General features: G+C 43.7%; 1 protein-coding gene across 1 annotated transcript; it reads right to left on the bottom strand.

Moving 5' to 3' along the window:
• Positions 1–219: 219 nt before the first annotated feature.
• Positions 220–6,432, bottom strand: LOC112235799 (tripartite motif-containing protein 16-like). Its single transcript, XM_042327603.1, has 6 exons — positions 5,810–6,432; positions 4,634–4,729; positions 1,731–1,955; positions 1,262–1,421; positions 1,077–1,136; positions 220–845 (listed from the first exon to the last, which is right to left on the bottom strand). The coding sequence occupies exons 1-6, from the start codon at positions 6,404–6,406 to the stop codon at positions 334–336; spliced, it is 1,650 nt and encodes a 549-aa protein (XP_042183537.1). The 5' UTR covers positions 6,407–6,432; the 3' UTR covers positions 220–333.
• Between the last annotated feature and the right edge of the window lie 9,420 nt (positions 6,433–15,852).

A 15,852-nucleotide genomic window follows, 5' to 3' on the forward strand; every position in this document is an offset into this window, starting at 1 on the left:
ATGAATCATCACATCTGTGGACCATCACCACCAGCATGACTAGTATCTATGTGGACCCTACTACAGTTTAACCAGCTCAGCTATAGACTACACCAGCATGACTAGTATCTATATGGACCCTACTACAGTTTAACCAGCTCAGCTATAGACTACACCAGCATGACTGGTATCTATGTGGACCCTAGCATGACTGGTATCTATGTGGACCCTACTAGTTCAACCAGCTCAGCTATAGACTACACCAGCATGACTAGTATCTATGTGGACCCTACTACAGTTCAACCAGCTCAGCTATAGACTACACCAGCATGACTAGTACCTATGTGGACCCTACTACAGTTCAACCAGCTCAGCAGTACCAGAGAGCCAAAACCCAGGATAGAGGGGCTGAGTGAATGTGGTCTGGACTCTGTAGAGGAGGGTCATTGTGTCAGAGACACTGTAGAAGGACAGAGTACCTGCCTTGTGATCCAGGTACACTCCTACTCTGGAGGACTGAGGGCCTGATGCTTTAGTCTCAACATTATTGTGTCTGAAATAATAACCATCACTAGAGCACTGTAAACTCCAGGACTTGTCATTGATTCCGAATGCATTAACTCTCTCTGTTCTGCTGATGTCTTTATATGAGACTGTTGTAATAACATACACCCCACTCCACTCCACCTCCCAGTAACAGCGTCCAGACAGACCCTCTCTACACAGAACCTGGTAGTTGTTTGTGAATCTGTCTGGATGGCCAGGATATGGTTGGTCTTGGCGTGTTTGGGACACATTTCTGTTCCCTTCAGACAGAGAGAGACGTGTGCCTGCTGTGTTTGGGTCCAGTGTGAGCTGACAGGAATCTGGGAGAAGAGCAGAGACCAATGAGGGGAGTTAGAACAATAAGTTAAGTCAGATACTGTATCTACCCTGTCTTTGATTAGAGCACAGCAGAGATCAAATCAGAGAAATATGAGGAGTCAAATAGATACCTAGTCTTTGATTAGATCTACTATTGCTATATATTTCTAGAGAGATTGTTAGGAGTGTCAGTAAAAAGAGACTGTTAGTTACTTCACAATAAAGAGACTCACATTGTAACAACTGTTCTCTGGTCTTGGGCTCTGGAGGCAGTACAACCTCCACTATATTCACTACAGACACACAAACACATTGACAGAGAGAGGGAATGTTATCATCATACCATATTCCACATGTATATGACTAGTAGGGAACTTTCAATGGTCTAAAGTTGATGTTCTTATTATTTTCAACACACCTGTAGTGGAGATCTTGTTCCATTCTCCTTTAAGGAAGTCTTCTAGTTTCTCTCTCAGTTCAGACACAGTCTTACTCACGTCTCCAAAGTACTGAAGAGGACGGACAACGATGCTGGGTAAGTCTGAAGATACACTGATACTGGAGAGAGACTGATAACTCTGGAGAGAGAGAGAGAGAGGGGGACAGAGACAGAGGGACACAGAGAGAGCGAGAGAGGGACAGAGAGAGTGGGGGACAGAGACAAAGAGGGACGGGGGACAGAGGGGGACAGAGAGCGAGAGGGTGACAGAGAGCGAGGGACAGAGAGAGCGACAGAGAGAGGGAGACAGACAGAGAGACAGAGAGAGGGAGACAGACAGAGAGAGGGAGCGACAGAGAGACAGAGAGAGAACAGAACCAAATGATTGAGACGAATAGTTTCACATTAAGTTAATTTCATATCACATGTAACAAGACTGTTGAGTTACCTGGAGGAAAGTGATGTGATCCTCTGTGTGTGAGAGCTGCTCCAGCTCAGTGCTTCTCTTCCTCAGCTCAGCTATCTCCTGCTTCAGTTGCTCCAGGAGTCCTTCAGCTTGTCTCACTTGAGACTTCACTTGGGCTCTGATCAGCTCCTTCACCTCAGAGCTCCTTCTCTCAATGGAGCGGCTCATCTCAGCAAATATCTTATCACTGCCCTTCACTGCAGAGCGCTGTTGAGAGAGAGATGGACTTGTCTTAATTTAATGAGCCATCCTCATTACACTGACACACACCCCCTAAAAACACATTGCGTGCAACCACAACCTCCACACAATCGCATTATACAGTACCCGATACCACAGTACAATACACCATCCAGCACCACATTCCAACCGTACATCCAACCCCTCCTCTCCAGCCGTACAGACAGCCCCCCTGAGCTCCCATACCTCCTGAAACATCTCCACACCGTTGATCGTTTTGTAAAACTCCATTTCAACCCTAAGGCGTCAACAGTAATGAGATTACCCTGGCAACACAGAAAAAACATGATGAACAGTCTGTCATTGCAGAAGACACCCCTCCCCAACTCCCATGTCAACCCGAGCCAACCAGCTATTGGAGTCAAGGGCTCCATGTAATACCTTCCACTGGATGACCCCTGACCTTTCCAGCACTGGGAGCTGATAGAGCACCCTCCACCTATACCCTGCCATGCTTTCAGCCCCCACAATCCCCTGCCACTGATGCCCCTTCACTCTCGCTAAGCTCCTGATGTGTCTAACCTTGACAATGAGGGTGTACAACACCTTACTTTACCTCTGAAAACTCCCCAGGCTCAGAGTGTCCTTTGGACTCTCCTGCCAGTCCCCAGTCTCTGCTCTCACTTGCAGTGGTGTAAACGGTGGTGGCCCCTCCTCAGGCTGCTCCAGCCCCCTCCTCACAGGGTCAAGCAGAGCCTCCTGGACCTCCTCCATGACTTTCTCCAGCAGCCTAAGAGACGTCAGTCCCGAATGCTGTGCCAACTCTCCCCACCCCCGACCAGAAAATAATTCACTAACTTGCTCGGGAGGGAGGATTCTGCCAAGTTGTTGATGATCAGCACCCTCCTCTGTATGACATTTGGGAGAGGAGCCACTTTGCCAAATGGCTGTTGATGATGCAATGCCAAAAACCAGGAGGTTATACCTGTCTAGACTTTTGTGTGTGTTTATTGTCAGGTACTGTTTGGAGATCAACAATTGCCTGTCAGCACACCATTCATGATCAGAGACCCACACAACCCACTACCACGGAAGTGATGGAATGAGAGAGAGAGAGAGAGACATCATTACAACACTGTACATAGACATAATATAACGTTTCTCCTTCTTTGGAGTTTACCGGCGGTTGGAAACCCACATGTTGCATTACCTCTGTAATATCAAACTATAATATAAACTATCATATCAATCTACTTAACTTCGTGATACAACATGGGAAAAGGAACATTCAATTGAATAAAAAATAACAATAAAAAACCACTCTTCCAACTAACCCTACACTCAGTAAAAATGTATTAAAAACCCACTACCCCATTCAACTACTTTGACCCAATCTGCTCCTGCACCATGCCAATGACCTGGGAGGATGGGACACCACCACTCAACACACCCTGTAACTCTTCTGAAATCAAATCTAGTATGACCAAATACTTCTCTGCAGCTGCCACCACAACATCTATTTTCTGTGATTTACGTTCCATTTTGTGGTACAGTTGATAACCATTGCTATGAACTCTAAGAAGCCAACCTTACTTAAGCATATATCACTCGTTGTCCTATCCCTCTGTGCTGCACAGATCTACTACTCACAGGGATCCTCTCAGGATCCCTCACCCTTGACCCATCCTCCTCTACTTTCTTCACTGCCTCAGCATACGACACCTTCTGCACAACTCTGACTCTATCCACCTCAACCTGCCTCTCTCTCACTGGGCACTTCTGATCCCCAGCAACATGGACACCCCTACAGTTGACACACAACTTTATCCACTGACACTACACAATCCTCTTTCCCATGACCTCCTGCACACTTCCCACATCTTGGAATCTCCCTCCTACAAACTGCTGCAACATGACCATAAACGTTGCACCTGAAACAGCTCAGTGATTCAACACAAAGACTCTAACAGGATAACTGATATATCCTAACATGTCAGGTAAAGACTCAAAACTTAAAAGGACTGACAGTGACTCCTCTGTTTCACCACGCTCACCACCGGGTCTGCGTCGTACCAAACGGTGGTCATCACAAACACCAGGAGTCTTCAACTTCAATTGCTCCACCTCCACACTTAACGCTACCCCAGAAATCACTCCTTTCAATGGTGTCCTGTTCCCAAGACCAAAGCAAGAAACATATCCTGACCAATGTAAACATCTGTTTCCCATGCCAATATAACCCATTTGACAGAGAGAGAGAGAGTGACAGAGAGAGAGAGAGAGAGAGAGAGAGAGAGAGAGAGAGAGAGAGAGAGAGAGAGAGAGAGAGAGAGAGAGAGAGAGAGAGAGAGAGAGAGAGAGAGAGAGAGAGAGAGAGAGAGAGAGAAGAGAGCTCCATGTTAATGTATAGGGGACACAAGTCAGTCATGGTTATGTGATGAGGTAGGCCCGCTTGCGACTTCAAAATCAGTGTCGGCCCAATGGGGACTGTCTTCTAGGTGTAAAGGTCAAGATGTTGGTCTCTCCCGCAGTAGACCTAGGTTCACATCCCATTGGTTACATTAAGCAGTCTATTGTCTGAAAGGGGTCCAGACAGCCTGCTCCCAACAGTGGTGTCAGTGGCATTGGAGAGGGGCCCCTCTCCTCTCACTCTGACTGGAAGAGAGAAGTGAACTGGTGTGTCTCCTCTGGTCAACAATACTCACCTTGAGAGACTCCACAGCCTGTTGGAGCTCCTTCAGCTCCTTCTCTCTCTCCTGGAATCTCTGCTGGACCTTCTGCTGACTCATCCCCAGCTGCCTCTGTGGAGAATCACTCTTCAATGAGCTATGAAGCTGTAGTAGTCCAGTAGATCAATAGTATAGTAATGTGACATAGGGCCCATAGAGAGGAATTGTGATAGAAAACTTACATACTTATCTGATTTATTTGATATTAATAGTAAACAATTATATAATTATCTAAGCTAAGGCTGAGTTTAATTGTGTCCACTCTATCTTCCTGCAGCTAGTCTAGGTTTTACTAGATATAGTCTGGGTGTAGGGGACATGGGTTTTAATAGAGATCGCTTGAAGCTGACAATTGATTAATGTCTTGGTGATTAAATGCATGTGAGACAAATGTCTCCGGTCTGACTGAGCCTGTATTCTATAGATAAGATTGTGTGAATGACTCGAGATAGAGAGAACCTGAAACAATAGAATCCTTTCATCTGGGAAACTTATCCTGAAGGAGTAGAATAACCCCCCCATGCAGATAAACATCAGTATGGACACAGGTTGGGTTATAGTGCCCAATCTGCATGGGGGGCAGCCATGGTTGATGCAGTTTTAGGTTTGGTATATAAAGACCCGGTATTCCCTGAATGATTCAAGCACTCGGTCCGACAGTCAAGACAATAATTCAGCGATATTAAATAAAGATGGTAGTTTGAAGAAATGACCGAGTCTCTCTCAGTACTGACTTTCCACAACACTATCAAGTTGTATTTGTTCTGTAGATCAATAGTATAGTCATGTGACATAGGGCCCATAGAGAGAAAGGTCTACAATCTTGATGGACCCTTTACATTATAATGTTGATTTGTTGCTATTTGAATGATTATAGTTTTAACAGTCGGTGTAAATGTATCAAGGAGTTGAGACTGAACTTTAGACTCATTAAAGGCCATTCAGAATGATAACAGTGTTTGACTTTAGACAATGGTGATACATTTGGAGAGTCTGGGTTAACATGGCAATATACTCAAGGTTGTGTTCATATTTGTTCTTCCGTGGATCAATTTCATTTGAATGATCTCATATTCAAACAGTCTTAGTTCCTACTGTATCTTTAATTATTTGTTTATCAGACAGTCATCAAACAAATTGTTCTGGTCTTACCTGTTTCTCAGTCCTCTCTGCTGCAGCTGACACTGTATCATGGCCTTTATGTTCATCCATCACACACTGATAACAGATACACTGCTGATCGGTACGACAGAAAACCTCCAGCAGTTTGTCATGATGAGAGCAGATCTTCTCCTGTAGTTGTGCGGTGGCTTTGACCAGCTTGTGCTTCATGAAAGTAGGAGATTCATAGTGAGGATGGAGGTGAGTCTCACAGTAAGAGGCCAGACACGCCAGACAGGACATGAGGGCTTTCTGTTTTCTGGTCCCAGTGCAGACATCACACGCCACATCTCCAGGTCCAGCATAACACAGATCAGGAGAGGGAGCAGCCTGGAGTCCTGTCTTCTTCAGTTCCTCCACCACCTCAGCCAACATGTTATTTTTCCTTAGAGTAGGCCTTGGAGTGAAGGTCTCTCTGCACTGAGGACAGCTATAGACCCCTCTCAGAACATTGTTATCCCAGCAGTCCTCAATACAGATTCTACAGTAACTGTGTCCACAGGCAGTAGTGACCGGCTCCTTCAGTAGCTCCAGACAGACAGAACAACAGAACTGGTCCTGGTCCAGCAGAACTCCTTGTTGAGCCATTTGGATGGTTGTTCACTCTCACACAGACAGATGAGACAGAGACTCAGGTCAGTTTTGTTTCCTCAGAAGAGAGTTTGTGGGAGGGGGAGGGACTTCCTGGTTCTGCCAGAGGGGTGGGGTCAGCAGGGTAGCCTAGGGGTTAGAGCATTGGACTAGTAACCGGAAGGTTGCAAGTTCAAACCCCCGAGCTGACAAGGTACAAATCTGCCATTCTGCTCCTGAACAGGCAGTTAACCCACTGTTCCTAGGCTGTCATTGAAAATAAGAATTTGTTCTTAATTCACTATACACAAACTCAGTGAGCATAACCTTGCTATTGAGAAAGGCCGCTGTAGGCAGACCTGGCTCTCAAGAGAAGACAGGCTATGTGCACACTGCCCACAAATTGAGGTGGAAACTGAGCTGCACTTCCTAACCTCCTGTCAAATGTATGACTGTTTTAGAGACACATATTTCCCTCAGATTACACAGATCCACAAAGAATTTGAAAACAAATTTTGATAAACTCCCATATCTACTGGGTGAAATACCACAGTGTGCCATCACAGCAGCAAGATTTGTGACCTGTTGCCACAAGAAAAGGTCAACCAGTGAAGAACAAACACCATTGTAAATACAACCCATATTTATGCTTATTTGTTTTCCCTTTTGTACTTTAACCATTTGTACATTGTTACAACACTGTATATATACATATAATATTACATTTGTAATGTCTTTATTCTTTTGGAACTTCGGTGAGTGTAATGTTTACTGCTCATTTTTATTGTTTATTTCACTTTTGTATATTATCTACCTCACTTGCTTTGGCAATGTTAACGTATGTTTCCGATTCCAATAAAGCCCCTTGAATTGAATTGAATTGAATTGAGAGGGGAGGGATTAGAAGGAGTAAGAGAGAGGGGGGGGATAGAGAGAGAGAGGGGGGGAGATAGAGAGAGAGGGGGAGATAGAGAGAGATTAGAGAGAGAAATTAGAGAGAGAGAGAGATTAGGAGAGAGAGATTAGAGAGAGAGAGATTAGGAGAGAGAGATTAGAGAGAGAGATTAGGAGAGAAAGATTAGAGAGAGAGAGAGATTAGGAGAGAGATTAGAGAGAGAGATTAGGAGAGAGATTAAAGAGAGATTAGAGAGAGATTAGAGAGAGAGAGATAGATTAGAGAGAGAAAGAGAGATTAGAGAGAGAAAGAGAGATTAGAGAGAGAGATTAGGAGAGAGAGATTAGAGAGAGAGAGAGATATAGATTCGAGAGAGAAAGAGAGATTAAAGAGAGAGATTAGGAGCGAGGCCACATTTCATCTGATCTGTCCTACAGGCCACAGTAATCTGATCCGTACTACAGGCCACATTTAATCAGATCCGTACCACCAGGCCACATTTAATCTGATCTGTCCTACCGGCCACATTTAATCTGATCTGTCCTACAGGCCACATTTAATCTGATCTGTCCTACAGGCCACATTTAAACTGTATTTTACCCACTCCTGATCAAGACCAAGCTAAATTAGAAATGGTGGTTTAGACTCAAAGATACGACTCTGCTGTGCTCTACAACTAAAGCTGCCTAACCAGTATAACAGATACATACCTTTATATGGCTCTGGGACACATCTATATACTGTATGGCTCTGGGACACATCTATATACTGTAAGGCTCTGGGACACATCAATGGTCAAAAGTTTTGAGAATGACACAAATATTAATTTCCACAAAGTTTGCTGCCCAGTGTCTTTAGATATTTTTGTCAGATGTTACAATGGAATACTGAATTGGACCGACCAACCAGTGCTCCCGCACATTGGCTACCCGGGCTATCTGCATTGTGTCCCGCCACCCGCCAACCCCTCTTTTACGCTACGGCTACTCTCTGTTCATCATATATGCATCGTCACTTTAACCATATCTACATGTACATACTACCTCAATCAGCCTGACTAACCGGTGTCTGTATGTAGCCTCGCTACTTTTATAGCCTCGCTACTGTATATAACCTGTCTTTTTACTGTTGTTTGATTTCTTTACTTACCTATTGTTCACATAATACCTTTTTTGCACTATTGGTTAGAGCCTGGAAGTCAGCATTTCACTGTAAGGTCTACTACACCTGTTGTATTTGGCGCACGTGACAAATAAACTTTGATTTGAAGTATTATCACAAGCATTGCATAATTGTTAAAGGCTTTTATTGACGATTACATGAAGTTGATGCAGAAAAAATATTTGCAGTGTTGACCCTTCTTTTTCAAGACCTCTGCAATCTGCCCTGGCATGCTGTCAATTAACTTCTGGGCCACATCCTGACTGATGGCAGCCCATTTTTGCATAATCAATACTTGGAGTTTGTCAGAATTTGTGGGATTTTGTTTGTCCACCTGCCTCTTGAGGATTGACCACAAGTTCTCAATGGGATTAAGGTCTGGGGAGTTTCCTGGGCATGTACCCAAAATATCAATGTTTTGTTTCCCGAGCTACTTAGTTATCACTTTTGCCTTATGGCAAGGTGCTCTATCATGCTGGAAAAGGCATTGTTCATCACCAAACCGTTCCTGGATGGTGGGAGAAATTGCTCTCGGAGGATGTGTTGGTACCATTCTTGATTCATGGCTGTGTTCTTAGGCAAAGTTGTGAGTGAGTCCACTCCCTTGGCTGAGAAGCAACCCCACACATGAATGGTCTCAGGATGCTTTACTGTTGGCATGACACAGGACTGATGGTAGCGCTCACCTTGTCTTCTCCAACAAACTTTTTTCCTGGATGCACCAAACAATCGGAAAGGGGATTAATCAGAGAAAATGACTTTACCCCAGTCCAGAACAACATGTTGGTGACTGTCTGATAAACAAATAATTAACGATACAGTAGGAACTATGGCTGTTTGAATATGAGATCATTCAATTGAAATAGAGCCACGCAAAACAAATATGAACACAACCTTGATTATGTTAACCCAGATTCTCCAAATGTATCACCATTGTCTAAAGTCAAACACTATTATCATTCTGAATGGCCTTTAATGAGTCTAAAGTTCAGTCTCAACTCCTTGATACATTTACACCGACTGGTAAAACTATAATCATTCAAATAGCAGCAAATCAACATTATATTGTAAAGGGACCATCAAGATTGTAGACCTTTCTCTCTATGGGCCCTATGTCACATGACTATACTATTGATCTACAGGACAAATACAGTTTGATAGTGTTATGGAAATTCGGTACTTTCAGGTTCTGTCTATCTCGAGTCACACACACAATCTTATCTATAGAATACAGGCCCAGTCAGACCGGAGACATTTATCTCAAAAGCATCACTAATCATAGACTGGAATGTGGCTGTTTGGTTTTTATCACCAGGACATCAATCAATTGTCTACAAACGGTGTCAGTGGAGGAGGTGTTAAACCTATTGAAGTCATTACCTGGTGGTAAATCTACAGGTTATGGTCTTATGGACAATTCTTTGCTTCTATCAATTTTTTGCTTCACTGTGCTGCTCCCAGATTGCAGTTCCACTGAGATACATATTTAATTGGTCACTGGAAAAGGGGATGTTTGCAAATGTATGGAAGCATGCGAAACTGTCCTATTCCGAAAGACAGCAAAGAACCCATTACTCCTGCTAATAGTCGACCAATTAGTCTACTCCCTATACACTCAGTAAGATGTTGGAGGGTATTGTGAGTAGACAAATGTGGGAGTACATGGAAAAGAATGATCTGATTACAGCCAATCAGCATGCTTATCGCAAAAACCATTCCACGACCACTGCATTGGTTGACATGACTGATCAGTGGCTCAATGCTATGGATAATGGCAGGTTGTGGTGGTACTATTTTTAGATTTCAGTGCAGCATTTGATTTAGAGGATCATTAAATAATTTTGACAAAAGTCATGCATTATGGTTTTAAGGAGGTAGCATTGAATTGGGTACAGTCATATCTAACTGACAGGAAACCTATATCCACCTATATCAATGGTTAATTTTCTTCCCATAATATGTTAAACTGTGGAATACCGCAGGGCAACTGCCTTGGCCCACTTCTTTATTTAATATATACCAACGACCTTCCCTATGCCATGGTTGAAACTCAATCTACTATATTTGCAGATGATACTACAATTTATGTAGCAAGACAATTGATTCAACAGGTACAGCAGGCTTTACAAGGAGATTTGGAGAATATCAGGAAGTGGGTTTGCCAAAACAAACTTGCTTTAAACACCAAGAAAACCAAAGGTATGTTGGTCTGTTCAACTAGGAAAAGGCCAAAACAGCATGGGATACAATTAAGTATGGGAGGAGTACAAATTGAAGAAGTGTCAGAAACCAAACTATTGGGAGTGCAGCTAGACAACTCATGGTCGTCTCAAATAACTAATCTATGTTAAAAAAAAAATATTAAAACAGCATGCACAATCAGAAGGATAGCTAAATATTTTCCAGGAAAAATTCTTCAGCAAATAACACAAGCATTAATTGAGAGTCAGGTGAACTACTGTTCGGTGGTCTGGGGAAATGCATCATCAAGTGAAGTTAGGAGGCTGCAGAATGCACAGAATAAAGCAGCAAGGATTGTTTTAAGGCAGAGATATGGTTCTTCTGTTGCAGTCATATGCGCAGTGTTCTTGGTTGGTCATCAGTCGACAAGGTAATTGAAAAAAAACATGCTTATTTTATTTCATAATATACATCATTTAAAACGGCCAAGTTCTATTCACAACGGTATTCAGTTGGTAAGAGACAGACATTCCGTAAATACTAGGAATAGATTGTCCACCATCTACGCGTTATCCAGACAGAAAAGAGAAATAGGCAAAACATTTGAAGATTTAGAGCAATACAGAAATTGAATAAATTAACTGAGCAAACTAGAAACCTTTCAATATATAAATGTAAACATTATTTTAAAACAATTTAAATATAGTATATAGAAATGTTGTTGGATTATAGTAGATGAAGAATCAATCTTTTTTTAGATTGAGTATTTATTGGGTCATTATGCTAGTATTATGTATATTTGTAATAGTGTGTTACATGTGAAAGTGTGTTTGTATTATAAATAGTATTTTAATGTTTTAGGACTCTTGGAAGATTAATCCAAATGGGGACTAGAAGAGATCCAAATCAAATCAAAATTGTCAGCTTCAAGCTCTCTCTAGTAAAACCCATGTCCTCTACACTCAGACTATCTCTAGTAAAACCCATGTCCTCTACACCCAGACTATCTCTAGTAAAACCCATGTCCTCTACACCCAGACTATCTCTATTAAAACCCATGTCCTCTACACCCAGACTATCTCTATTAAAACCCATGTCCTCTACACCCAGACTATCTCTAGTAAAACCCAGACTAGCTGCAGGAAGATAGTGGACACAATAAAACTCAGCCTTAGCAGGCCAGTCTTACTCTTAGATAATTATATAATTGTTTACTATTAATATCAAATAAATCAGATAAGTATTTAATTTTTCTATCACAATTCCTCTCTATGTCACATTACTATACTATTGATCTACTGGACAAATAAAGGTTGATAGCTCATTGAAGAGTGATTCTCCACAGAGGCAGCTGGGGATGAGTCAGCAGAAGGTCCAGCAGAGATTCCAGGAAAGAGAGAAGGAGCTGAAGGAGCTCCAACAGGCTGTGGAGTCTCTCAAGGTGAGTATTGTTGACCAGAGGAGACTTCTCTCTTCCAGTCAGAGAGAGAGGAGACCTACATCACTGCTGGGAACAGGTTGTCTGGACCCCTTTCAGAGAATAGACTGCTTAATGTAACCGACAGGATATGAACCTAGGTCTAATGCGGGAGAAACCAACATCTTGACCGTTACACAAAGAGGACATTCCCCATTGGGCCGACACTGATTTTGAAGTCGCTTTCGGGCCTACCTCATCACATAACTATGAGTAACCATGACTGACTCAAATGTAGAGGTGTCCATGTTGCTGGGGATCAGAAGTGTCCGGTGAGAGAGAGGCAGGTTGAGGTGGATAGAGTCAGAGTAGTGCAGAAGGTGTCGTATGCTGAGGCAGTGAAGAAAGTAGAGGAGGATGGGTCAAGAGTGAGGGATCCTGAGAGGATCCCTGTGAGTAGTAGATCTGTGCAGCACAGAGGGATAGGCCAACGAGTGATATATGCTTAAGTAAGGTTGGCTTCTTAGAGTTCATAGCAATGGTTATCAACTGTACCACAGAGATGGAACGTAAATCACAGAAAATAGATGTTGTGGTGGCAGCTGCAGAGAAGTATTTGGTCACATGAGATTTGACTTCAGAAGAGTTCCAGGGTGTGTTGAGTGGTGGTGTCCCATCCTCCCAGGTTGTTGGCATGGTGCAGGAGCAGATTGGGTCAAAGTAGTGGAATGGGGTAGTTGGTTTTTAATGACTGTAGGGTTAGTTGTCATGGTGCAGGAGCAGATTGGGTCAATGTAGTGGAATGGGGTAGTGGGTTTTTAATGACTGTAGGGTTAGTTGTCATGGTGCAGGAGCAGATAGGGTCAAAGTAGTGGAATGGGGTAGTGGGTTTTTATTGACTGTAGGGTTAGTTGTCATGTTGCAGGAGCAGATAGGGTCAAAGTAGTGGAATGGGGTAGTGGGTTTTTAATGACTGTAGGGTTAGTTGTCATGGTGCAGGAGCAGATAGGGTCAAAGTAGTGGAATGGGGTAGTGGGTTTTTAATGACTGTAGGGTTAGTTGTCATGGTGCAGGAGCAGATAGGGTCAAAGTAGTGGAATGGGGTAGTGGGTTTTTAATGACTGTAGGGTTAGTTGTCATGGTGCAGGAGCAGACAGGGTCAAAGTAGTGGAATGGGGTAGTGGGTTTAATGACTGTAGGGATAGTTGTCATGGTGCAGGAGCAGATAGGGTCAAAGTAGTGGAATGGGGTAGTGGGTTTTAATGACTGTAGGGTTAGTTGTCATGGTGCAGGAGCAGACAGGGTCAAAGTAGTGGAATGGGGTAGTGGGTTTTTAATGACTGTAGGGTTAGTTGTCATGGTGCAGGAGCAGATAGGGTCAAAGTAGTGGAATGGGGTAGTGGGTTTTTAATGACTGTAGGGTTAGTTGTCATGGTGCAGGAGCAGATTGGGTCAATGTAGTGGAATGGGGTAGTGGGTTTTTAATGACTGTAGGGTTAGTTGTCATGGTGCAGGAGCAGACAGGGTCAATGTAGTGGAATGGGGTAGTGGGTTTTTAATGACTGTAGGGTTAGTTGTCATGGTGCAGGAGCAGATAGGGTCAAAGTAGTGGAATGGGGTAGTGGGTTTTTAATGACTGTAGGGTTAGTTGTCATGTTGCAGGAGCAGATAGGGTCAAAGTAGTGGAATGGGGTAGGGGTTTTTAATGACTGTAGGGCTAGTTGTCATGGTGCAGGAGCAGATAGGGTCAAAGTAGTGGAATGGGGTAGTGGGTTTTAATGACTGTAGGGTTAGTTGTCATGGTGCAGGAGCAGATAGGGTCAAAGTAGTGGAATGGGGTAGTGGGTTTTTAATGACTGTAGGGTTAGTTGTCATGGTGCAGGAGCAGACAGGGTCAAAGTAGTGGAATGGGGTAGTGGGTTTTAATGACTGTAGGGTTAGTTGTCATGGTGCAGGAGCAGATAGGGTCAAAGTAGTGGAATGGGGTAGTGGGTTTTTAATGACTGTAGGGTTAGTTGTCATGGTGCAGGAGCAGACAGGGTCAAAGTAGTGGAATGGGGTAGTGGGTTTTAATGACTGTAGGGTTAGTTGTCATGGTGCAGGAGCAGATAGGGTCAAAGTAGTGGAATGGGGTAGTGGGTTTTAATGACTGTAGGGTTAGTTGTCATGGTGCAGGAGCAGACAGGGTCAAAGTAGTGGCATGGGGTAGTGGGTTTTTAATGACTGTAGAGTTAGTTGTCATGGTGCAGGAGCAGACAGGGTCAAAGTAGTGGGATGGGGTAGTGGGTTTTAATGACTGTAGGGTTAGTTGTCATGGTGCAGGAGCAGATAGGGTCAAAGTAGTGGAATGGGGTAGTGGGTTTTTAATGACTGTAGGGTTAGTTGTCATGGTGCAGGAGCAGATAGGGTCAAAGTAGTGGGATGGGGTAGTGGGTTTTAATGACTGTAGGGTTAGTTGTCATGGTGCAGGAGCAGATAGGGTCAAAGTAGTGGAATGGGGTAGTGGGTTTTTAATGACTGTAGGGTTAGTTGTCATGGTGCAGGAGCAGATAGGGTCAAAGTAGTGGAATGGGGTAGTGGGTTTTTAATGAGTGTAGGGTTAGTTGTCATGGTGCAGGAGCAGATAGGGTCAAAGTAGTGGAATGGGGTAGTGGGTTTTTAATGAGTGTAGGGTTAGTTGTCATGGTGCAGGAGCAGACAGGGTCAAAGTAGTGGGATGGGGTAGTGGGTTTTAATGACTGTAGGGTTAGTTGTCATGGTGCAGGAGCAGATAGGGTCAAAGTAGTGGAATGGGGTAGTGGGTTTTTAATGAGTGTAGGGTTTGTTGTCATGGTGCAGGAGCAGATAGGGTCAAAGTAGTGGAATGGGGTAGTGGGTTTTTAATGACTGTAGGGTTAGTTGTCATGGTGCAGGAGCAGATAGGGTCAAAGTAGTGGAATGGGGTAGTGGGTTTTTAATGAGTGTAGTGTTAGTTGTCATGGTGCAGGAGCAGGGGTCAAAGTAGTGGAATGGGGTAGTGGGTTTTTAATGACTGTAGGGTTAGTTGTCATGGTGCAGGAGCAGACAGGGTCAAAGTAGTGGAATGGGGTAGTGGGTTTTAATGACTGTAGGGTTAGTTGTCATGGTGCAGGAGCAGACAGGGTCAAAGTAGTGGAATGGGGTAGTGGGTTTTTAATGACTGTAGGGTTAGTTGTCATGGTGCAGGAGCAGACAGGGTCAAAGTAGTGGAATGGGGTAGTGGGTTTTTCATGAGTGTAGGGTTAGTTGTCATGGTGCAGGAGCAGATAGGGTCAAAGTAGTGGAATGGGGTAGTGGGTTTTTAATGAGTGTAGGGTTAGTTGTCATGGTGCAGGAGCAGATAGGGTCAAAGTAGTGGAATGGGGTAGTGGGTTTTTAATGACTGTAGGGTTAGTTGTCATGGTGCAGGAGCAGATAGGGTCAAAGTAGTGGAATGGGGTAGTGGGTTTTTAATGACTGTAGGGCTAGTTGTCATTGTGCAGGAGCAGATAGGGTCAAAGTAGTGGAATGGGGTAGTGGGTTTTTAATGAGTGTAGGGTTAGTTGTCATGGTGCAGGAGCAGATAGGGTCAAAGTAGTGGAATGGGGTAGTGGGTTTTTAATGATTGTAGGGTTAGTTGTCATGGTGCAGGAGCAGATAGGGACAAAGTAGTGGAATGGGGTAGTGGGTTTTTAATGACTGTAGGGTTAGTTGTCATGGTGCAGGAGCAGATAGGGTCAAAGTAGTGGAATGGGGTAGTGGGTTTTTAATGAGTGTAGGGTTAGTTGTCATGGTGCAGGAGCAGATAGGGTC

This window comes from Oncorhynchus tshawytscha, linkage group LG01 (assembly GCF_018296145.1).
Source record: "Oncorhynchus tshawytscha isolate Ot180627B linkage group LG01, Otsh_v2.0, whole genome shotgun sequence".
NCBI classification, from domain to species: Eukaryota; Metazoa; Chordata; class Actinopteri; order Salmoniformes; family Salmonidae; genus Oncorhynchus; species Oncorhynchus tshawytscha.